Source organism: Pongo pygmaeus, chromosome 7, assembly GCF_028885625.2.
Source record: "Pongo pygmaeus isolate AG05252 chromosome 7, NHGRI_mPonPyg2-v2.0_pri, whole genome shotgun sequence".
Taxonomy (NCBI): Eukaryota; Metazoa; Chordata; class Mammalia; order Primates; family Hominidae; genus Pongo; species Pongo pygmaeus.
Window position 1 is genome coordinate 482,304 of NC_072380.2, and position 23,677 is coordinate 505,980.

The 23,677-nt window shown below is 46.7% G+C and overlaps 1 protein-coding gene across 8 annotated transcripts in view; it reads right to left on the reverse strand.

Moving 5' to 3' along the window:
- The window catches only part of ERICH1 (glutamate rich 1), a 59,363-nt gene that overhangs the window by 20,013 nt on the left and 15,673 nt on the right, over nucleotides 1-23,677 (reverse strand). For 7 of the 8 annotated variants that reach the window (XM_063668495.1, XM_054498807.2, XM_063668494.1 and 4 more), the window contains one exon: nucleotides 7,756-7,890. In XM_063668495.1, the coding sequence (XP_063524565.1) occupies nucleotides 7,756-7,890 (135 nt within the window). Of the gene's footprint in view, nucleotides 1-6,150; nucleotides 6,301-7,755; nucleotides 7,891-23,677 lie in introns of those variants that run through there. The other variant, XM_054498810.2, reaches the window with a different exon arrangement.

The following is a 23,677-nucleotide window of genomic DNA, read 5'->3' on the forward strand; positions in this document are numbered from 1 at the left end:
TAGGGTGTGGGTCACACAGATCACCTGCTTTAAGGGCAACAAAATATCACAAGGCAAATGGGCAGGGCAAGGTCACCAGGCCAGGGCGAAACTAGGATTGCTGATGAAGTTTCCTGTCCACTGTGCATGCACTGTCATCGATAAACATCTTCACAGGAAATAGGGTTCAAGAGCAGAGAACCGGCCTAACTAGAATTCACCAGGCAGGAATTTCCTAATCCTAGCAAGCCTGGGGGCGCTGCAGGAGACCAGGGCATGTTTCATCCCTATCTACAACTGCATAAGGCAGACACTCCCAGAGCGGCCATTTTAGAGGCCCCCCCCCCCCACCCCGAGGAATGCATTCTTTTCCCAGGGCTGTTAATTATTAATATTCCTTACTGGGGAAAGAATTCAGTGATATTTCTCTTACGTGTTTTTGGCAATAAGAGAAATATGGCACTGTCCTGCCCGGCTCCCAGGCAGTCAGACCTAATGGTTATCTCCCTTATTCCCTGAACATCGCTGTTATCCTGTTCTTTTTTCAAGGTGCCCAGATTTCGTATTGTTCAAACACACATCCTTTAAGAACAATTTGTGCAGTTAAGGCAATCATCACAGGGTCCTGAGGCAACATACATTCTCAGCTTAAGAAGATGATGGGATTAAGAGATTAAAGACAGGCATAGGAAATTATGAGTATTGACTGGGGAAGTGATAAATGTCCATGAAATCTTCACAATTTACGTTCAGAGATTGCAGTAAAGACAGGCATAAGAAATTATAAAAGTATTAATTTGGAGAACTAACAAATGTCCATGAAATCTTCACAATTTATGTTCTTCTGTCACGGCTTCAGCTGGTCCCTCCGTTCAGGGTCCCTGACTTCCCACAATACAGGGATATTTTAGCATCTTCTTCCGAGGCCTTGTCTGGCATTTCAAGAGTCTTTCTTCATTATCATGGTAGGGACTTTAGCCATCTTTCTATTCCTGAGAGTCTCTTCAGCTTTGGGCAATTCATGTATTATTTTTTCAATAACTGGCTGGGCACAGTGGCTCAGGCCTGTAATCCCAGCACTTTGGGAGGCTGAGGCAAGCAGATCACTTGACCCCAGGGGTTCGAGACCAGCCTGGCCAACATGGTGAAACCCCATCTCTACTAAAAATACCAAAAAAAAAAAAAAAATTAGCTGGGTGTAGTGGCGGGCACCTGTAGTCCCAGCTTCTCAGGAGGCTGAGGCAGGAGGGTGGCTTAAACCCAGGAGGCAGAGGTTGCAGTGAGATTGCGCCACTGCACTCCAGCCTGGGTGACAGAGTGAGACTCCATCTCAAAATAATAATAATAATCATCATCTTCTACCTTTTTTTCTCAGTTATTAACTTCAATTAAATAAATAATATCTAGTAAAATATTCATAAATCACTCTATTTTTGTAACACATTCACTTCAAGCTAAAAGCAGTGTAGTAAGCATATACCAATATCTAGACATTTCTCTAATCCAAATTGCTCAAGAATATGTGCCAACAATAGCTTGGAAATCAAGTAACTATGTTTTAAGAAAATAAATGGCAATAAGAACAAATGCATTCTTTTGTTTTTTCCTAGGTAAGCTTAAAAAAAAAAAAACAAACCGTGTAGATCCCACAGGTGAGTTATTTCAAAGTTAATGCCTGACACCCCGCACCCACAGTCTTTAATCAAACAGCCAGTGCTGTTCTCATTGACTTCATTAAGTCCGGGAAGAATCCAGGAGATGCCAAAGATACAAAAACATGACCATACACAATGCCAACCTTTTAGAAACCATCACAGCCTTTTCTGATGGCCCAGGATGCATGAGACCTCCATGTCCAGGCTCTCATCCCACTTGTGGGTAGGTAAAGGCAGCCGAGCAACAGGTCTCTCGCAGGACACCCAGAGTGAGTGAGTGAGAGAGAGAGAGAGAGCGCGCGCGCGAGACCGCGTACAGCAGGGCGCCCCTCCCCTCCTCTAGGATCAGGCGAGCTTGGACACAGCTGAATGTGTGAAGTTTCACATCAATAAATCAGCATGACAAGAATGGAACACTGCTAGCTCTGACTTTGTCAGGCCCTTGAGAGGGTGAGATGTGAGGAATGCGGGGGCGGGGGGCAGCCCCACCACGCACCCACCCCCCGCACCCACGAGCCACTCTGGTCGGGCTAAGAGAAGTCAGGCTAGGACTCCTTCAGCAAAGGCAAAAGGCAGAGAGCCACGGATGTTTAACTCACACGAAATCCACATTAGAACTGTGCATTTACTGCATGCTTCCAGAAGCCGTGAAGTTAATAACTATTTCAACTGGTGCTTGCTGAGAGAATCATCATCACAGTAGCTCTCCACAGAAATGACTTATGTTCATGATTCTGCAGCTGGATCTGAGCACAGAATCTGAGTCAATGCCACACACCGCTTGTGATTAGGAACCGGGAAAATACTGACACTTGCCTTACGGGCTGTTTTTATACATAACCATTCAACGCAGTTCACCAAATATTGACTTAAGACTTAATTCCACCAGGCGCCAGGATAAGGCTCCTCAGGGAATAAAAAGCCGGCAACGCTCACGTTTGCACAAGCTTTGCAATAAGCCCAGACGGTCTGGCACAACAAACGCTAAGCGTGTGGGTTCAGACTATCATCCCATGGGCAGAGAAGGGGCCCGCTAACAGCACGCGCTGAGGGGGCGCAGGGGAGAGGCGGGAACCTGTGGAGGGAGGCGGGTCCCTGTGGAGCGCAGCAGGAGGGAGGCAGCGGCGCGGGGAGCGCCCGGGCGGCCCAGGCGAGGCAGGAGGCAGCGCGGACCGGACCCAGGGCTGAAGCCGGCGGAACCGGCGCCAGTGCGCGCCGCGCCAGGCCCGCGGGGCGGCCTCGGGGCGTGGCCAGAGGGGCCCGAGCCGAGGCCGTAGTAGGTGGACTTTGGGCGGCCACGGAGGAATTGGGGGCGAGGCGCGGAGAGGCCCGGGGTGCAGCAGCCCCGCCCCGAGAATGGAGCGCGCGGAACTTGCGCAGGCCTCGGAGGCTTCCAGCCGAGACGGGACCCAGGTTTCCCGAGCAGGCTCTGAGGCTCCAAGAACATCCCGGCGGCGAGAAGGCGCCCAGAGATCCGCCTGGGCCCCGAGCCCCGACCGCAGCCCCAGTTCCCGCCGAGGCACTGGAAAGGCGGGGGAGACGCGGGGTGGCCCTGGATTAAATTCCTCAGGCACCCAATGCAGTTCCCGGCTGCAAAAACACGGGAGACAGGAGAGGAGGGAGGGTCTGCAACCCAGGCGGGGAAAGGGCGCCATCATGGCCGTCGAGAGCGGGGACGCAGGACGCGGCGAGGACCCTGAGCCGCGCATGTAGGTTTCCCGACGTTCTCGCAGAAAGGGTTAAAGCAGGCCCCCGGCCCCAGTTCAGCCCCGTCCCGGCCCTTCCCCCGCCCCGCCCCTTTCTCCCGCCCCGCCCCGGCCCTTCCCCCGCCCCGCCCGGGCCCTTCCCCCGCCCCGCCCGGGCTCGCCCCGCCCGGGCTCACCCCACCTGGGCTCACCTCGGCCCCATCCCACTCTACTTCGCCCCACGTCGGCCCCGCCCCCCCGGACCACCTCGGCCCCGCCCCCGACCCACCTCGGCCTCCGCCCCTCGGCCCCGCCCCCCCAGCCCCTCCCCAAGCGCCCAGGCTCCGCTTCCCTCCGGGCTTCCTTAGCGCTGCGCCCATTCTGTAGGCCAGGCTCACACAGGAGCCTCCCCAGCTAGGGTCAGCTCCTACAACGCCAGGGCTCTAGCCTGGCGCTCTTCCCTTTCTTAGGCCTGAGCACACCGCCCAACACAAGCGTTTAAAAAGCATTTGATACAGTGAATTACTTGGTAAGCCCTGATTACTCAGTGTACTTCCAAAAAGATGTAGCTCAGAAAACAAGCCCTGTTTTAAGAACCTAATCTAAGAAGAATGAGTTAAGCAGCTGAGAAGTGGGGAAAGGTGGTAACTACCAGAAAATGGAGGTCAAAGGAAACAACTGCTACTGAATAAAAGCAATGAAAAGCTGAAATCTGAGCTTCCTGGTGGCCAAAGCAAAAAGGGTATCGATGGGAAATCTCTCTCTTATCCAACAAGAAGTACACGAGTTCATAAGAACAAAATATTTTTCTAGCACTGAACTCTAAAGGGAATACCTTTCACCTGGATTTTTACATAACTGCTAGTGACTGCACAGTGAACAAGATTTTAAATGACAGTTTTACAAAAACAAGGAAAAAAGGCCAACACTCTCCAGGTCTTTTGATTAATCTGCAATAAAAGATGAATATAAAAAGTGAAACTCCAAGATGATATTTTCCCAGAGAGGTACACCCATATAAACTAGGTGAAGAGCTCACGTATGATTTTTTTCTTTTCTTTTTTTTTTTTTTTGAGATGAAGTCTCGCTCTGTTGCCCAGGCTGGAGTGCAGTGGTGTGATCTCAGCTCACCACAGCCTCCGCCTCCTCAGTTCAAGTGATTCTCATGCCTCAGCCTCTCGAGTAGCTGGGATTACAGGTACACGCCACCACACCTGGCTAATTTTTGTATTTTTAGTAGAGACAGGGTTTCGCCATGTTGGCCAGGCTGTTCTCAAACTCCTGACCTCAGGTGATCTGCCTGCCTTGGCCTCCCAAAGTGCTGGGATTACAGGCGTGAGCCACTGCGCCTGGCCTCACCTATGATCTTGACTTGATGTAAGCATTTCCAAAACCTAATGGACTGATCAATTCCTGTGTTCCCTGAACGAGGCTTTCAGATGCTGGCAGTGCCCCCACACCCCTTGTCTCCTCCTGGAGCTGTCTGGCAGGAGCAGGAAGGTGTACCACCATGCAAGTTGCCATCCGCTGTGTGCCACTGGAAAACCCAGAGAAGAGAGGCATGTTGGGGGCGCTGTAGACATTTTCTTCTAAAAATTACATGGCTGGACTTGTTTCCGGCACAGTGGCATAGGGACACACTGTCGTGCTGCTGGGAAGGTGCCCAGCATCCCCACAGTGGTCAGCTGGGTCCAGAGTCCTGTAATGCGGTCTACACAGGAGAAGACGGACGTAAGGGATATTTTGAGGACAACCTGCTTATCCCAGCTGCCCAGAGGAATGTTCACATCACTGTAATAGACTCTGTAACTTCATGTAGGGCAGTGTTCCTACGTGCCCGGACCGTGAGCAGAAGAGTATCCTGCCAGATAAGTGAGTTCGCCTGCTAAATGAGGCTGTGTAGCATTTTCCATGGAGAATCTGCCAAAAAGAACAACTTTCTTCTGACATAACAGGCCAGTTGTTCTGTCACTAACAGGCCAGAGGTTTACTGGCTTCTGGAGAGCAAGACGCAACCCCGCGTCAACAAGAGGAGTACGTGCATGTTTCTGTCTAGAGCCAAGACCCATTAACCCAGGTGGGAGAGGTCCCAGAACTACATCCAACACAACGCCATTCAAGACTTCCCACAGCCCGTCTCCTTCCACCTGTTCCTGACAAGCTGTGAGCCCAAAAGCACCCAGAGTCTGTGATTGTCACATTCAGAGATTATCCAAAAAACACAGACAAGACAGACTGAGACAAACGGCTGGTGCTTAGGTCTTCCTGTCCTGGCTTTTGGGCACAGGCCTGCCTGTCTTCATAACAAATACACACAGGCCCTAATTGATATGGTTAGTGAGCACTAAATCTCCATTTATCACAAGGCAGTAGCCAGGTACCCAGGACAAGACAAAGTGCAGGGCCTCAGCCTGATGGAACTGGGACCAGCAGACCCAAAGGCACAGCAAGTGCCGCTGCGGGGGCCTAGATTGCCTCCGGGAGGGTTGAAACCAAGTCTCAGAGGCTGGGCAGCCAGGAGGGGCCAGACTGAGGGCTAAGCACCAGGTATGCCACCCCTGCCTGGGCGACAAGGCCCTGGGCAGCCGATCCAAGTCGCTGCGGGGACGCCCTGGCGCAGAGCAGGGCTGCGCAAGGTCCTGAGTGTGAATGCCCAGGGGGCCTGGTGCCAGGCACAGCAAAGGCAAAAACAAACAGCACTTTCCTCTGCAGCTTCCTGGGAGTTGACGTGTGGGCCCCACGTGTTCAAAATGAAAGTCAGTGACCTAAGTGCTTCCAAGAGAGACCACGACAACAACGTTGGCTGTTATTTTTCCAGCTCCAGTTCTCACCTCTGTGCTTAAAACTGCAACCGAAAAAGCTCAAAGGCTCTTCCTTCTTGTGTGCCATGTTCCCACGCTGACCTTGGAGGGTCAGAGAAAGAGGGGTCCCATCCTTGCTTCTCCCAGCCTCTGGCTCCTAAGGGCCCTGGAGGCTCCATCGGGTCTGCAGCTGCAAGGCTGTGCTTGGGGCTTGCTCTGGGCATATTCTCTTTCATTTTGAAGAACAAAGGTAGGAAACACAGTTAGAGGGTGGGCATTGCTGTCTTTTTCCCAACTTTACCATTTCAAGTCACTGGCGCCAGGCGATCCTGACAGCCTGCCTGGAGGAGGTGGCAAGGGGGCCCGGGCAACAGGAAAGGAGTGACTTCTCAAGGGCTCCTGGACACATGTCCTCAAGAAGCAGCTTGTGAAGAGAAATGCCTGTCTATGTGGTGCAAGTATCTTTCCACTTCCTGTAAGAACACTGCTCTAGCTCAGTCCTGACACAGCCTGTCTGGGAAGCAGTGTTGGCTCATGGCCAAGCGAGCCTTCTACCCTGGGGTCCAGCACAGGCCTGCCCTGGGAACATGAGCAGCATGGACAACAGGGTACAACACGGCGAGAGAGCCAACCGTGGACAACAGGAAGGGCGTGAGTGAGGGCTGACGCACTTCCTTCTTGAACAGATTAAGTACGCAATGAAGCATATTCACCCAGAGTAATTTATCTTCATAAGAACACAATTAAATTTTCTAGTTAAATAATCTATTTATCTAATAATTGTGTTTCAAAGATTTTCAACAGGGCTTGAAAGGATGAATCCATTATTCCCTAGTTATCTCATTTTTGTTTTTACGGTTTCTGATCCTTTAATTTAGGAAGCCAGAAAGACAAAAGCAGGCAAAAACCACATTTTGTTGACATTCAAATTAATGAATGTTTATAGTATAGAGTTTCTTAGTTTATATTGTTACAAATCATCTAGGTACAACTTTTATTTGAAAATTCTAAATTCCTCTTGTGCACCTTAAAAAAGATCAACGTGAAGTGAAAGACAACTATTTCCCTCTTAAGGTAAAAAGTATATGGGCAACTTCAGCTTTTCCGTGCTCAACAGTAAACTGTATTAAGAGAATATTGTATATTCTTCCATTCATACGACATGCAACAACAATAGCAATTATAATAATTTTTTCCAAAAGAGATTCGAAATAAGTTATTTCCTTGATTACAAATTTGATGTACAATCTCAGAAATTTTGAAAAACTTGGAAAATCAAGAAAATAATATTTTGCTAAACTAAGACAAGTACTGTTAACAATTATTTCATGGTATTTAATATGTATTTAGTTCCAGGGTACTCCTGAAGCATTAACAAACATGGCCTATAGTCATATTCCCACTTTCAATCTCCCCCATATGAAGTCTTTTCTCCTGTCATTACAAGTTTTTTAAGCATCACTTTTCATAGCTGTAAAATACATAGGTACACCACGTGGTTCATTATACAGTGTAACAACATGCTCACCCACCCCCCAAGTATAAATTTAGATAAAGGTATTACAGTACTGGAAAATTGGGAAATAAGAGCTTATCTGCAAAGATGTCCATCTTTCCTCCCACCCAGCATTTCACCTTCTGTGTTGTCCCCGCTGGAGGCGTTCTCGGGGCTCCCACAGCTGCTGGGCTCCGGCCAACAGGGGACGTAGCTCTCGGGAGGCCCGCTGGCGGTGTAGAGCCGTCGGGCAGTCGGGGTCTCAGAGCCAGCGTCTGCAACAGAGGAGGAAAATAACAGGAACTGGTAAATATCACAAAATGCAGTCATTTATTTGCCTTGATTACATCAGCATTGTTTCTCTAAATTCATTCAAGACATGAAATCAAATAGCTCAATAAAACCTAACCACTGTCGTAAATACTGATTTTAATATGTCAAGTATTGTGCCAGAAAAGCAAGTCAGCTACACATCCAGCCAAGAAAAAGGAACTGTCCATGATTATTTGAATTCACATTAAATTACTTATTATGTAAACTTCTGGGTTTTTGTAATACAATACAAAAACATAACTAATTCATGAGTATAAAGCAGCAAAATATAAACAGTTTGCATGACACACCCTTTATCATCACACCAGGAGTCCCTGGGGATTTCAGTGCACAGACTTCTGGGTTTTTTTCTCCACACGTGCGAACAACATGTATACACTGTGGTTGTGTGCACACACAGCCACACACACAACAGACACACATGCAGACACACAAACATCCAGAAAACACACAGAGACAACACACACAGATACACACAGACACAGAGACACCATGCACATCCACACACACAGACACAGACCACACACACAGGGACAACAAACACACACAGACACAGACATGTACAGAGACACACAGATACACGAATACACAAGCACACACAGACACACATACATCTTCAGGGGATCGTGTCAAATACTTTATTATTATACACATATAAGTTATACATTTGTATCTTACATGTATAATATAATTGAGTGAATACAGTGTGTTAAAATGACATATTGTAACTTAAATCTGCATACTTTTAATGGCTACATTCTCATTCCTCAGCCTCCCGAGTACCTGGGACTACAGGTGTGCACCACCACGCCCAGATAATTTTTGTACTTTTAGTAGAGACGGGGTTTCGCCATGTTACCCAAGGTCGTCTTGAACTCCTGACCTCAAGTGATCCTCCTGCCTCGGCCTCCTAAAATGCTGTGATTACAGGTGTGAGCCACCGCACCAGCCCTGAATTACATTTCTGCCAGCAATTTTTGAGTATCCATTTTCCTAAACTCTCAATGACAAGGTGGTCACTGAAAAATTACACACTTCTGAAAAATATTTTTAAAAAATTCTTTTAGAGACAGGGTCTCACTCTGTTGCACAGGCTAGAATGCAGTGGTGCGATTATGGCTCACTGTCTCCTTGAGCTCCTGGGCTCAAGCAATCCTCCCTCCTTGGCCTCCTAAAGCGCTAGGATTACAGGCGTGAGCCACTGTGTTTGGCCTGAAAAGTCTCTTGTCCATTTTGCTGGAAAAAAGTGCTGGAGGCAAAACCAGGGCCCACGGTGCACCTCCGTCCTCCTCACGTACGACGCCACAAAGTAGCACCCTATGGTTGTCTCTGTGAGGTTTTTTTTTTAACCAGAGAGGCTCTCCAGGATCATCTTGCAGGGGAACTGCAAGCGCCAAGCACAACTGCTGTGCGTGCTCCGAAGTCTCGGCTCAGCTGCGGCGGGAGGCTCAGTGGAGCCCAAGAGCTCAGGGCTGTGGGTGCCAGGACCATGCCTGGAAAGAGCACCGCACTCCAGCCTGCGCAACACAGGGAAACCCTGTCTCAAAAAACCACCCAAACCCACTAAATATCAGCTCAGAAACTCCCCGCGCATTTGGCTCCATTCTACAATATGGTCACAGCCACCCTGATATGAGATGTTTAAGGTTGGTTATTATCAGGAACGAAAGACAATGGTATTTCCCACCTGCATGGATAACTGGCAAAATGCTACCGCAGGGAGCGCCAGCCCCAAGAGAGGGCTGGACAGAAGACTGGATGCCACCCCCGATCGCTGTCCCGGCAGCCTTCTTCTGTCCTGGTACCATGACACTTCAAGTAATTAGATCTACATCAACGCGTGGCCACAATCACAGCAACTTCAAGTGAAATCAGTGTAAAATCTGAGGACAAACACAACAATGCTGCCTGGTATCTCCGCTGGGCGCTGCACCCAGAGCCTCTCCACCCCTCAGGGAGATGGCGACTCACAAAAGCAGGAGTTCCAGAGGAGTACGGCTTCGTTTCCCTCCTATTTTCATCATATTTAAACAAGCTCCAGCATCCAAGATCTCAGCACACATGTGAAAGCACACACACGAGCACGTAGACACTCACAGACCCACACAGGCGCGCAGGCCCGCACAGGCACACAGACCCGCACACATGCACACACCTGACAGCTCCAGTCAGTCCTCACTATCCAGCTTCCAAGCTACAACTCATTACAGCTGTTTTATGTGCAGTAAAAGGTCCCACTGCCTCGTGGCTGCTCGGAGAAGGTGCTCAGCGGTGGAGGTCCTGGCCCCATCGGATGGGCTCCTCCATGCAAATGTAGTTTGCTGTCTTTCACAGACTCTTAATCAGCTAATCAGAGTCTTGGTAAAATATTCCTTTATCAGAGGCTTCCAGATAGCAGATAAGAGGAAAAACTCTCCTGAAAAATACTTAACAATGCCAGATAAAACACAGCAAACCTACCTTAAAAGCCCAGCCCAGCCCTCAAGACAAGGGCAATCTGGCCCAAAAATGACAGAGGAAAAGCAGCCGAGAGGAAGCGCAGGTGCCAACCACGCTGCGTGCAGTATCGCGGACAATGCGAACTGTCCCCAAATCATCCACCAATGACACAAATGCAAACACATTTTCAAGATTTTTTTGCTGCAACTTGACATGATTTTAAAATACACATGGAAAAGCCAAGGGCCAAGAAGAGCAGAGCAAGGGCTGGAGAAGAACCAGGTGGACGGGTCTGCCCCGCCGGACGGGAGCACGCCGTACCCACGGGTCTGCCCCGCCGGATGGGAGCAGCCGTACCCACGGGTCTGCCCTGCTGGATGGGAACACGCCGTACGATGGGAGCATGCTGTACCCCAGAGCAGCTGGGAGGCTGAGGCACAGACGCGGGCCCAGGACAGAGCCGCTGCCACAGGGACTGGCCCAGCACAGAGGGCTGAGGAAACTGCAGCATCAGGTGAGCAACACAGAGTCGGACCACCACCTCACACCAGACAACAGCTGCAAGGGCAAACACTGTCTAGAGTCGGACTACCACCTCACACCAGACAACAGCTGCAAGGGCAAACACTGTCTATGATACGTGTTTTTTTTTTTTTGCAAAAAAGTATAAAATATCTTTGTTATTGAGGTAGATTTTAGATAAAGATTTCTTAAACAAAACACAAAAACTATGAAATTAAAGATGAAGTCACATTATATCAACTTCTAAACAATGGAAGACACTGACGTTTTTAAAAATGAAAAGGCAGCCAGGTGCGGTCGCTCACGCATGTAATCCCAGCACTTTGGGAGGCTGAGCCAAGCAGATCAAGAGGTCAGGAGTTCGAGACCAGCCTGACCAACATGGTGAAACCTTGTCTCTATTAAAAATACAAAAATTAGCCAGGCATGGTGGTGGGTACCTGAGGCATGAGAATTGCTTGAACCTGGGAGGCGGAGCTTGCAGTGAGCCAAGAATGCACCACTGCACTCCAGCCTGGGCGACAGAGCAGGACTCTATCTCAAAAAAAAAAAAAAAAAAAAGAAAAAGGCAATCCACTGAGAGAAGGTGTTTGCTGGGCTTTGAAGCATCTAAAGAACCCTGGAAATTGGTAAGACAAGCCAGCCCCGCAGAAACACGGGCAAAGGCAGATGGCCAGGAGGCGTGAAAGGCTGTCCAGTTTTGTCAGCTGGGTAGCGCGCATTGAATAAGAAACAGAAACCTCACACTCAATTAGTGAGACTGCAAACACTCTGGATTAACCAGGGCCCGGAGAAACAAGAACACCAGCGAGTCAAGTGAGCACACAGCGGCACAGCTCCTTTAAAGACAAGCTGGGAATCTGTCCCTACATTGAAATGTACAACCAGCACCTCTCTAGGCACACACCTCAGGGAAACTCCCTGAGTGCAGACACACAAAGACAGCAGAGAGAGCTGCCAGAAACCACAGAAGCAGGCACCTCCCACTTCCAGCCAAGACGGAAAAGTCTTGAACAGACACTTAGAAGAAGAAATACAAACGGACAATAAGCACAATCAAAAGCAAAACGTGAAAGAGGCCGACGGTGCACCACGTGCTGCAGGATTCACTCTCACCACACTCAGCACCAGGTTCTGTGACAGGCGACGGTCACGGCTCAGCAGGAGGGTTTGCATCTTGTGTGGGAGTGACACTGGTGCCCGCAGCTAATGGCCAAGACCCGCCAAAGTGGACCCTTTCGGCCCGCACAGCCTTGGTGATGGACACAGAGAGGCAGGGCGGAAGCAAGAAGGCAGGAGCGAGAGCTGGATGCCCCAGGAACCAGGCAGAAGCCTGTCTCAGTCCTTGCTGCAGAGGGTAGCAGTGGGTGTCCTACCCAGGCCAGGTACCCCGTAGGCCTGGGGTTAGCTGAAGGAGGGCCCAAGAAGCTGCAGAGAGCCGGAGGCCCAGAACTGCCCACACCACCCAGGCAGGCAGCAAGTCTGCGACAATGCACGTGAGCTACGTGAGCTTCCACCCCCAGGAGCTGGAAACTAAAAGCGCTTACGTCCACCTTCTGAGTTTCAGGCAGAAGGGCCTCTCGTGGCCCCCTGTAACCAGGAACATTCGGGGAAGGAACTGTGGGAACTGCAGTTCAGCACAGCCAAGTGGACAGAAATGAACCCATCCTATCTGTTAATGGCATGTCAGTAAGATACAGATGAAGGTGCAGGACAGAACAAGTGCACACACCCCATCCTCCTCCTAAGTCCCCACCAAAATGAGAATAAGTGGGTTTGCAACACACAGAGGACAAATGAAAGACAGATGAAAAAACACAGTGTTGGAAAGTGAAAAGTATATGGGATACTGAATCCTAGAATGGCAGCCGAGACACAGCAGACATGAGACCTGCTCCAGAGGGGCTGCCAAGGAGCCTGGAAGTGGGAAGAAAAAGGGGTGCTGACAGGCTGTGGAAGCCTCCCCACCACCGGTGGGAGAACTGGACTCGCTCTCTTCAAAGGCCAGGCCTGGCCCCCAGGAGCCCCAGGCACCACAACTGAAGGCGAAGACCCCATAAGATAAACAGGGAGGGAGAGCCTGTCCACAGAGAGTGTGGGAGAGACCCTTCCTCTCCTCCTTCCCACTCCAACTCTGAGATGCAGTGACAGAAACGAAGGGTACTGCAGGAAGGGTGTAAGATGAAGTCTGAGAAAATCTCCCAGAAAGTGGCCTCAAATCACTAAATCTTAAAATCCAGGAGATGTAAGAAAAAAAGGGGATCTATTGGGAGACTCAATGTCTGAATGACAGGAATTCCGTAAACCGAAGATTGAAAGCAAAGAGGAGGAAATGATCAAGGAAACAAGAGAGTGGCACATGTTCCCAGACTACGGAGGCCACGACAGATGAAAACAGACCACGCTCAAGACCTCGGCATCAGGCTCCAGCACATGAAGGCCAGAAGCAAAACCTCAAACTGTCCCAAGAGAGGAAAACTGCTCATAGCCAAAGGAATCGAGAATGATGGCAACTGCCTTCTCACAGCGACACTGGATATTAAAAGTCTTACAGTGTGAGAGACAATTATTTAGCCCAGAATCCTACACCCCGAAAAACTTTTAAGTACAAGAATTAAGGTATACTTGACCTTCAAGATCTCTAAAATATTTATCTCCCAAAAACCATTTTTCAGGAAGTTACTAGGGAACGTGTTTCAACAAAATGGAAGCAAACCCAAGAAATGAAAAGACTGAGGCCCAGGACAGTAAAGGAAGCCCCCGGGAGAGGCGAGACAGGGAGTTATGGGAAGGACTTGGGGGCGGCCCGTGCTGGGGGGGCGGAATGGTCTGGAAGAGCCCACGAAAGATGAAGCTCATTGAGCCCTGAATGTGTCTGACCATAGAACAAGGACAGGGAGGTGAGGGGAGAAATTAGTACTATTAAGTATTTAGAAGAAAATGTAAAAATCCAAGAAAACTATTAACTCTACTAGAGCTCCGCTCACTCCACTAAAGGTTTCACAAAATGGAATAATCATGTTATGTGACTCAGCAAGAAACTGTGTTTATGGAGACATAAACATGTAAACAATACTGATGTACAAACATTTTGAAAAAATCATATCAGAAGGACAGGGGTTGTAAAAAATGTGCACCCATGGTGGGGGAAGGTGCTAAGAAAAACCCAAATCCTTAGTTTCCAAAGTCAATACATGAGATTTAATCCCTTCCCTCCCTGCCAAAAAAGAAAGAAAAAGAAGAAGAAAACAGGAGCAACAGTGTAAGTGTGTGACTCTGAAAGGGGGCGTGGTTTTACCCAGGAGCAGCCACTGCGGAGCTGGAGGGTGTGTGACTGGAGTGACGGGCAGAACATTGCTGTTTTTAATAATAATTCCTGAGAATTATTTGAATCTAAAATATATGCAACACATAACTGACAAATTAAAAAAAAAAGTTCAATATGGGCTCTTCAGTGAAAAAAATTTACCAAAATGCACATACACCAGTTATTTTGGTTGTTGACAAATCAGTCTTATTTTTGGGACAAATGGAATTATCAACACTCTTCTAGAACCAAAGAAACAGATCGTGTAAACTGAACAAGTATCAATCAATTGGCTAAATCATTGCCATAATTACCATGCTTTGTCCTAACTGTACAAGAACATTTGTCTCCGTCTCATGTCCAAGGGTGGATGTGGGCACCGTTCCTCATCCTGCTGCCTCCTGTCCCTCACGGGGTGCCACTTGCCCCAGCCCTGATGTCCAGCAGGCCTCCTCCTGGACATGCATCTCAACAGACCCTGTGCGATGGCCCATGCAGAAGTGACCCACGGTTCTTACCTTTTTTTATTGTGATTTCATCATTTTGCCCCTGGCCAAGACTTCTCTTTTTTCAGGTGCAACTAAATTATAACATTTTTCCTTTAACATTTCCAAGGCATAGCACTTCAAAAAACATGTTGCTCTTTCATGATTAAAAAAAATCAATAAACTGGGCATAGAAGGCAACTTCTTCAACATGATAAAGGCCACGTATGAAACCCACAGCTAACATCATACAGGATGGTGAAAACGGGGATGCTTTCTCCTCAAGATCAGGAATGAGACCAGGATTCCCATTCATGGCACTTTTTGTCAACATCGTATTAGAACTTATAGCCAGGGCAATTAGTCAACAACAACAACCAAAGGAAGCAAAGGGCATCCAGACTGGACAGGGAAAAGTACAACTATCTTTACTCACAAAGGAAAAAGTAAAACTACCTGAAATCACAGATGCACCTTGCATCTTGCACAGTGATGCACCACACAAGACGCTGGTGAAAGGCTGGCCGCATGGGGGACGGTGGAGCCTTCAGATAACGCGGACCCTGAAGATGATAACACTGCACTTTCATCGTACCTTTATAATGTTTGGATGGTGAAAGGCTGGTTGTATATAGGACGGCGGACCCTGAGGATGATAACGCTGTATTTTCACCGCACCTTCTTAATCTTTGGATGCATTAACACTCACCATCGTGTTACAGCTGCTACCATGTTCAGCACAGGCATCTACTGATCGGGCGAGCAGCCTGGAAGCAACAGGCTGTGCCACACAGCCCAGGCCTGCAGCTGGCTGCACCGTCTAGTGTGTGTAAGCACGCTTTGCTCACACAACAATGGACTCCTCTAAGGACGCCATTTGTTGGAATGTATTACCATCGTTAAGTGACGTGTGACTGTATATAGAAAATCCTAAGGAATCCACAACAAAATTGGAAGAGCTAATAAACTGAGTTCGGCAAAACTGCAGGATACAAGATCAATACACAAAACCCCTTGCATTTTCACACACAAACGCTGAACATTCCCAAAAGAAAACAAACAAAACAGAAAGCAGTTCCTCTTACAATAGCACCAAAAAGAATGAAATACTTTGGAATTAACTTTTTAAAAAATGGTAAAACTTTTCTACATTCTGGAAGTACTGGAAGGAAAAATATAAAAAAAGATGAGGCCGGGCGCGGTGGCTCACACCTGTAATCCCAGCACTTTGGAAGGCCAAGGTGGGCGGATCATCTGAGGTCGGGGGTTCGAGACCAGCCTGACCAACAGGGAGAAACCCCGTCTCTACTAAAAAAATACAAAAAAAATTAGCCGGGCGTGGTGGCACACGCCTGTAATCCCAGCTACTCAGGAGGCTGAGGCTGGAGAATTGCTTGAACCCGGGAGGTGGAGGTTGTGGTGATCCAAGATCATGCCATTGTATTCCAGCCTGGGCAACAAGAGTCAAACTCCATCTCAAAAAAAACAACAACAAAAAGATAAAACTGCAGTCTGAAAACTACAAAATATGGTTGAAAGAAATTAAAAAGGACTTAAATAAAAAGACATCCTAAAGTTAGGGACTGGACAGTGTAATAGTGTTGAGAAGAAGACAAAACTGCCCAGTGTTCTACAAACTCGTGCAACACCCATCAAAATTTCAAATGATTTTTTTTTTGCAGAAATTGACATACTGATCCTAAAATTAATATGGAATTGCAAGAGACCCTGAGTCTTGAAAAAGAACAAAGTTGAGGGACCCACACTTCTCAATTCAAAACTTAGTACACAGCTATAGCAATCAAAACAAGATAGTGGATGGTACACACATGGGATGGACATAGATCACTGGAATAGAATTGAGAGTCCAGAAATAAACCCCACATCCGTGGCCAACTTCTTTTTTTCCTTTTTTTTTTTTTTTTTTTTTTTAAAGACACAGTCTCCCTCTGTCACCCAAGCTGGAGTGCAGTGATATGATCTCAGCTCACTGCAACCTCTGCCTCCCGGGTTCAAGCGATTCTCCTGCGTCAGCCTCCCAAGTAGCTGGGACAACAGGTGCCTGCCACCACGCCTGAATAATTTTTGTATTTTTAGTAGAGATGGGGTTTCACCACGTTGGCCAGGCTGGTCTCGAACTCCTGACCTCAAGGGATCCACCCACCTCAGCCTCCAAAGTGCTGGGATTACAGTTGTGAGCCACCGCACCTGGCTGCCAACTGATTTTCAATGAGTGCTAAGTCCACTTGATGGGGAAATGATGTCTTCCACAACTGGTGTTAAGACAATTGGATATCCACATGCAAAGGAATGAAGCTGGAGCTCTACCTCACACCATACACAATATCAGCTGAAAATGGATCAAGGACCTATACATAAGTGCTAAAACTATAAAACTCTTAGAAGAAAACCTAGGCATAAATCTTTGTGACCTTTGATTAGGCAATGATGTCTTAAATATGATATGAAAAACACAGGCAACAAAAGAAAAAATAGATAAATTGGACTTTATCAAAATTAAAAACTTTGGGGCTTTAAAGGATACCATTAAGAAAGTGAAAAGATAACTCATGGTATGGAAGAAAATATTTGCAAATCAGGTATCTGATGAGGACTCAGTATGGAGAATGTACAACCAACCCCTACAACTCAGCAACAGAAAGACAATCCAATTAAAACTGGGCAAAGGACGTAAACAGATATTTCTCTAAAGAAGATACACAAATGGACAACACGCAGGGAAAGATGCTCAACATTCTCAGTCATTAGAAAAATGGAAAACCACAATGAGATACCACTTCACACCTACTAGGGTGGCTATTATCTAAAAAAAAAAAAAGAAAATAAGTGTTGGTGAGCATGTAGAGAAACTAGAGCCTTTGCACAATGCTGGTGGACATGTAATATGGTTCAGCTGCTGTGGACAAGAGTCCGGCAGTTTCTGAAAAAGTTAACGTGGAGTTACCATTTGACCCTGCATTTCCACTCCTAAGTATAAACTCAAGAGAATCGAAAACACACGTCCAAACCAGGCCACACAAGAACATGTGCATGGATTCTCATAGCAACGTTACTGACAATAGCTAAAAAGGAGAAACAACCAAACGTTCATCAACTGATGAATGGAGAAACAAAATGAGGTCCATTCATACAATGGAATATTATTCAGCCTTAAAAAAGTAAGTTAGTTCTGACGCATGCTACAACATGAATGAACCTTTAAAAAATTATGCCACATGAAGAAACCCAGACACAAAGGGTCATACGTTGCATGATTCCATTTATATGACATGTCCAGAACAGACAAATCTATAAAGAAAACAGATTAGTGGTTTCCAGAGGCTAGAGGGAGTGGGGAATGGGGGCTGAGTGGTTAAGGGATAATGAGTTTTTTTTTTTTTTTTTTGAGACAGGGTCTCCCTGTGTTGCCTAGGTTGGAGTGCAGTGGCACAGTCTTGGCTCACTGAAGTCTTGACTTCTCAGGCTCAAGTGACCCTCCCACCTCAGCCTCTTGAGTAGCTGGGACTATAGGTGCACATCACCATACCTGGCTAATTTTTGTACTTTTTGGTAGAGATAGGGGACTCGCCATGTTGCCCAGGCTGGTCTCCAACTCTTCGGCTCAAGTGATCCACCCACCTCAGCCTACCAAACTGCTGGGATAACAGGGTGAGCCACTGTGCCCGGCCAAGTGTTTCTTTTTGGTGTGGTGAGAATATTCTGGAATTAGATGGTGGTAATGGAATGGTTGTACAACAGTGTCAATATACTAAAAAGCACTAAATTGTATACTTTGAATTGGTTAATGTGAAATGGTAAATTTTTGGTTACCTTTCTGGGGTGCAGCCTTATCTATCTCTGCCCTGGTGACACGACCTTATCATCACAAATTCCCCTTTCAGCCAGGGCCAAGTGGTTTTGGTTGATTGTAAATGAAGGGTCTAAATTGTCCAAGCAACTGACCCAAGGACATCAGACTTGACAGACCAGAGTCTGACCCTCCGAAATCACATGTGAGACCCTGTCACTGAGGGAACTGAAGCAAGGGCAGCATCTGCACCCTCACCCTGGTGGGGTCAGCCCTCAAGGGCCATAGGCTGTTTCTCCGTGTGCCCACCCATCCTGATTCTGCGTTGGCACCTCCACCTGGACACAGCTCCAACTGTTCAGCAAAAGGCTTATGCACCCAACCTTCTCATTTGCTCCCTGGAAAAATAATGTTTTACCCTTTGAGACTAGGTCAATTCACATCAGTATTTTGACTTTTAATTCAACATCTTCATATTAAACAGTATCTTACAAATGCCACTGAAACGAAGTGGCTGAATGCTGAAGCTTTGTGAAAAGACGTCACCCAAAGGATCACCAGCAACTTCAAAGGCCAAGTGCTTTGTCAGAATCACAATGGACCCAGCCACCTAAAAATCAGAACTCTTTCAACACCAACTTGAAATAATCATCCTGACACTGTAAGCTTCCCATATGCCACTGCTGCATGAGTACATAACTTGGTAAAATGAAACACGAATAGCAATGCAAAGAATTGTCTCCTGACAATTTCAGAGAGTAAAGGAGGTCTTGAAGTGTTTATTTTTAAACAATGATTTTAAAAGTGAAAAGCCAATCACTTTAGGCAAGAAAATATATATCTTCTAGAATGAAACTGGCCTGGAATTTACAGATATTATTTTTTCACTTAGAAATGATCCATCATCCATCCATGCATACAGCTTCAACTGCCCCACCTAATTTCATCTTCCTACCACCAGATATGTTACTGGTGAACAATCACCGTTAAAACTTTAGTTAGGTTAGAGCAAAGAAAAAGTAAATTGACCATAAAAATACAATTTTAAAAAAGATTAAAAATGTTGGTTCAGTAAAATGCAGAGAAAAACAGGAAATGTTAGGGATGGCCTGCTTCTTGTAAGGCGTAACAGTGCACCTGCTCCCCATTATCATCACCATCAGAGTCATACATTGTTATAATCAATAAACCTATGCTGACACACGTTGCCACCCCAGTCTGCAGTTTACATTGCTCCCCATTGTCATCACCGTTAGAGCCGTACATTGTTATAATAAACAAACCTACGCTGACACATGGTTGCCACCCCAGTCTGCAGTTTACATTGTGGTTCACTCTCGTACATCCTGTGAGTTGGAGCAAACGCAGAATGAGATGCGCCCACCATGACAGCATTGTACAGGGCGGTTTCACCGTCCTGCAAGTCCTCTGGGCTCCACCTGCTCCTCCCAGTCCCCAGCAGTCACTGATCTTTTTGGGGTCTCCTCAGTTTTGCTTTTCCACAGTGTAACAGAGTTGGAATTGCAGTGGGTAGCCTTTTCAGATTGGTTTCTTTCACTTAGTAATAAGCATTTAAGGTCCCATCATGTCTTTTCATGGCTTGATAGTTCATTTCTTTTTAGCTCTGAATAATTTTCCGTTGTCTGGATGTACCACAATTTGCTTATTCATTCACTTACTGAAGGACATCTTCATTGCTTCCAAGTTTTGGCAGTTATGAACAAAGCTGCTATAAACATCCATGTGCAGGTTTATTGACGTTTTCCATCTATTTGGATAAATGTCAAGGAGCATAACTGCTGGATCCTACAGGTAAGAGTATGTTCAGTTGTGTAAGAAACTATCAAACTGTCTTCCAAAGTGGCTGCCCTGTTTTGCATTCCCATCTGCAGTGATGAGAGTTCCTGTTCCTCCAGTATTTGGTGTTGTCAGTGTTCTGGATTTTGTCCATTCTAGTAGGCGTGTGGTAGTGTCTCATTGTCTTAATTTGCATTTCCCTGATAACATATGATGTGAAACATCTTTACATAGGATTATTTGCCATCTACATATTTTCCTTGGTGAGGTCCACATCTTTGGCCCATTTCCTTATTAAGTTTTAAGAATTCTTCAAACATTCTGAATAACAGTCCTTTGTCAGATATGTCTTTTGAAAATATTTTCTCTAAGTCTGTGGCCTGTCTCTTCATTCTCTTGACAATGTCATTCGCAGAGCAGAAGATTTTAATTTTAATGATGTCCAAGTTATCAACTGGACATCTACTAATCAATTCTTTCTTTGATTGATCAAGCCTTTGGTGTTGTAGCTAAAAAGTCACTGCTGAACCCAAGGGCACCTAGATTGCCTCCCATGTTATCTTCTAACAGTTCATAGTTTTGCATTTTACACTCAGGTGTAAGATCTTTTTTTTTTTTTTTTGAGATGGAGTCTTGCTCTGTTGCCCAGGCTGGAGTGCAGTGGCAACATCTCAGCTCACTGCAACCTCTGCTCCTGGGTTCAAGCGATTCTTCTGCCTCAGCCTACCGAGTAGCTGGGACTACAGGCGCCCGCCACCACGCCCAGCTAATTTTTTGTATTTTTATTAGAGACAGGGTTTCACCGTGTTAGCCAGGATGGTGTCGATCTCCTGACCTGATCCACCCATCTTGACCCCCAAAGTGCTGAGATTATAGGTATGAGCCACCGCGCCCAGTCCAGATCCATTTTTAGTAAGTTTTTTTGTGAAAGGTTTAAGGTCTGTGTCTATATTTTTATGCATGTGGATGTCTAGTTGTGCCAGCACCATTTGTCGAATAGCCTTTGTTTGCTCCTTTATCAAAGATAAGTCAGTGGTATTTATGTGGGTCTATTTCTATACTCTCTATTCTGTCCCATTAATCTACGTGTCTACTCTTTTGCCAAAAATACGCTCTCTTGATTACTGTAGATTTATGGTAAGTAACTCTTGAAGTCAGGTAATGCCAGTCCTTTATTTTATTTTTCTCCTTTAATATTCTGCTGGCTATTCTCAGTCTTTTGCTTCTCCATCTAAACTTTAGAATCAGTTTACCAATATCCACAAAATAACTTGCTGGGATATTAATCAGGATTGTATTGAATGTGTATATGAAGTTAGGAAGAATGAGTATCTCTATAATATTGAGTCTTCCTATCCATGAACATGGAATATCTCTTCAATTTTTAGTCTTCTTTGATTTCTTTCATCAGAGTCCTATAGCTTCTTCATATAGATGTTGAACACATTTGTTAGATCTACACCAAAATATTTTATTATGGGGGGGTGGTAATATAAATGATACTGTGTTTTGTTTTTGTTTTTTTTGAGATGGAGTCTTGCTCTGTCGCCCAGGCTGGAGCGCAGTGACACGATCTCGGCTCACAGCAACCTCTGCCTCCCGGGTTCAAGTGATTCTCCTGCCTCAGCCTCCCGAGTAGTTGGGATTACAGGTGTGCACCACCATGCCTGGCTAATTTTTTGTATTTTTAGTAGAGACAGGGTTTCTACTGTCTACTGTGTTAGCCAGGATGGTCTCGATCTCCTGACCTTGTGATCCGCCCACCTTGGCCTCCCAAAGTGCTGGGTTTTTAATTTCAAATTCCACTTGTTCTTTGCTGACATACAGGAAGGCAGTTGACTTCTGTGTATTCACCTTGTATCGTACAACCCCACTATAATCCTTTATTAGTTCCAGAAGTCTTTTTTGTTGCTTCTTTCAGATTTTCATTACCTGCTTTTTCTTTAAAAACTTTGTTATGCTGATTGAAAAAGCAAGAAAATTTCTAACAGGCACAATGGACAGTGCATTAGCTTTCTAGGGCTGCCACTACAAAGCCCCACAGACTGGGTGAAGTCAACAACAGATATTTGTTCTCTCACAGCCCGGAAGGCTGGAAGGCCACGGTCACAGTCTCAGCAGGGCTGGCTCTGGACCTTGGCTTGCAGATGCTGTTTTCTCTCAGTTGTCACAGGGTCGAGCCTCTGTACGTACGTGTGTCCTGATCTCGTCTTCTAATATGGACACCAGTAATATTGGATTAGGGTGCATCCTGACGACTTCATTGACCCTTAATCAACTTTAGGACCCCATCTCCAAACACAGTCACATCCTGAAGTACGGGGGGTTAAGGCTTCAACATACAAATTTGCTGGTGGCGGCTGTGGGGCGGGGAGGGGCAATTCAGCCTATAATAGGTATATTCTTTAAAAGGTAAAAATATGCCCAAAAGCAGTCATTTACTCCTTAATTGGAACGTTATCCTACTACACTGGAAGCTTGTACCATTTGAAAACATTAAGCCATATGGGAAAAATGCAGAAAAGAACATGGAATACATGGATTTGTCCCATGGGAAAAGCATGCTTAGTGTAACCCCGTATCTAGGAGACGTGAAAGAAACTTTTTCCTTCTCACTTGTCTTCTATCCTCGACCAGAACGGTGTCCGTGGCACTTGTCACATCGCAGGTTAGACAGGCTTTCTGAGCCGGCCTGGAAATGGAATCACCACACAGAATATTACATCTGTGGGAAAATGTGTTCACAGTCAACGGAGATCTGACCTGTGGGGCTGGAGGGTGATTTGTGGGATGACGAGGACTGCCTGCTGAGATCCCACTGAGTGTCTCCATTATAAGGTGTGTGAGAACCAGAGACCACGCAGCTCTCAGGAACACAAATGCGTGGAGAACAAATGCCCAGTGCGAGACCACCACTATACAAACACAAATGAGACCCCCAGAAATGGCACCCCGGAACCCACGTCTGGCTTTATGGACTTATGTGTTTACTGGGGAACCAAATGGACCTGCCCACACGTGCTGCACCCAGGTGTTCTCTTCCCACGTCTCTCAGTAGGATGTGCTGCATATAGGCGGTCTATTCCCGTGTCTCTTGGTGGGATGTGCTGCACCCAGGTAGTCTATTCCCGTGTCTCTCAGTGGGATGTGTTACACCCAGGTGGTCTCTTCCTACATCTCTCAGTGGGATGTGGTCCACCTAGGTGGTCTCTTCTCGTGTCTCTCAGTAGGATGTGCCGCAAACATGTGGTCTATTTCCGTGTCTCTCAGTGGGATGTGCTGCACCCAGGTGGTCTCTTCCCATGTCTCTCAGCGGGGTCCTCTCACAGTCTCACAGGTGAGCGGAGCTGCACTGCAGGGACCAGAGCTGA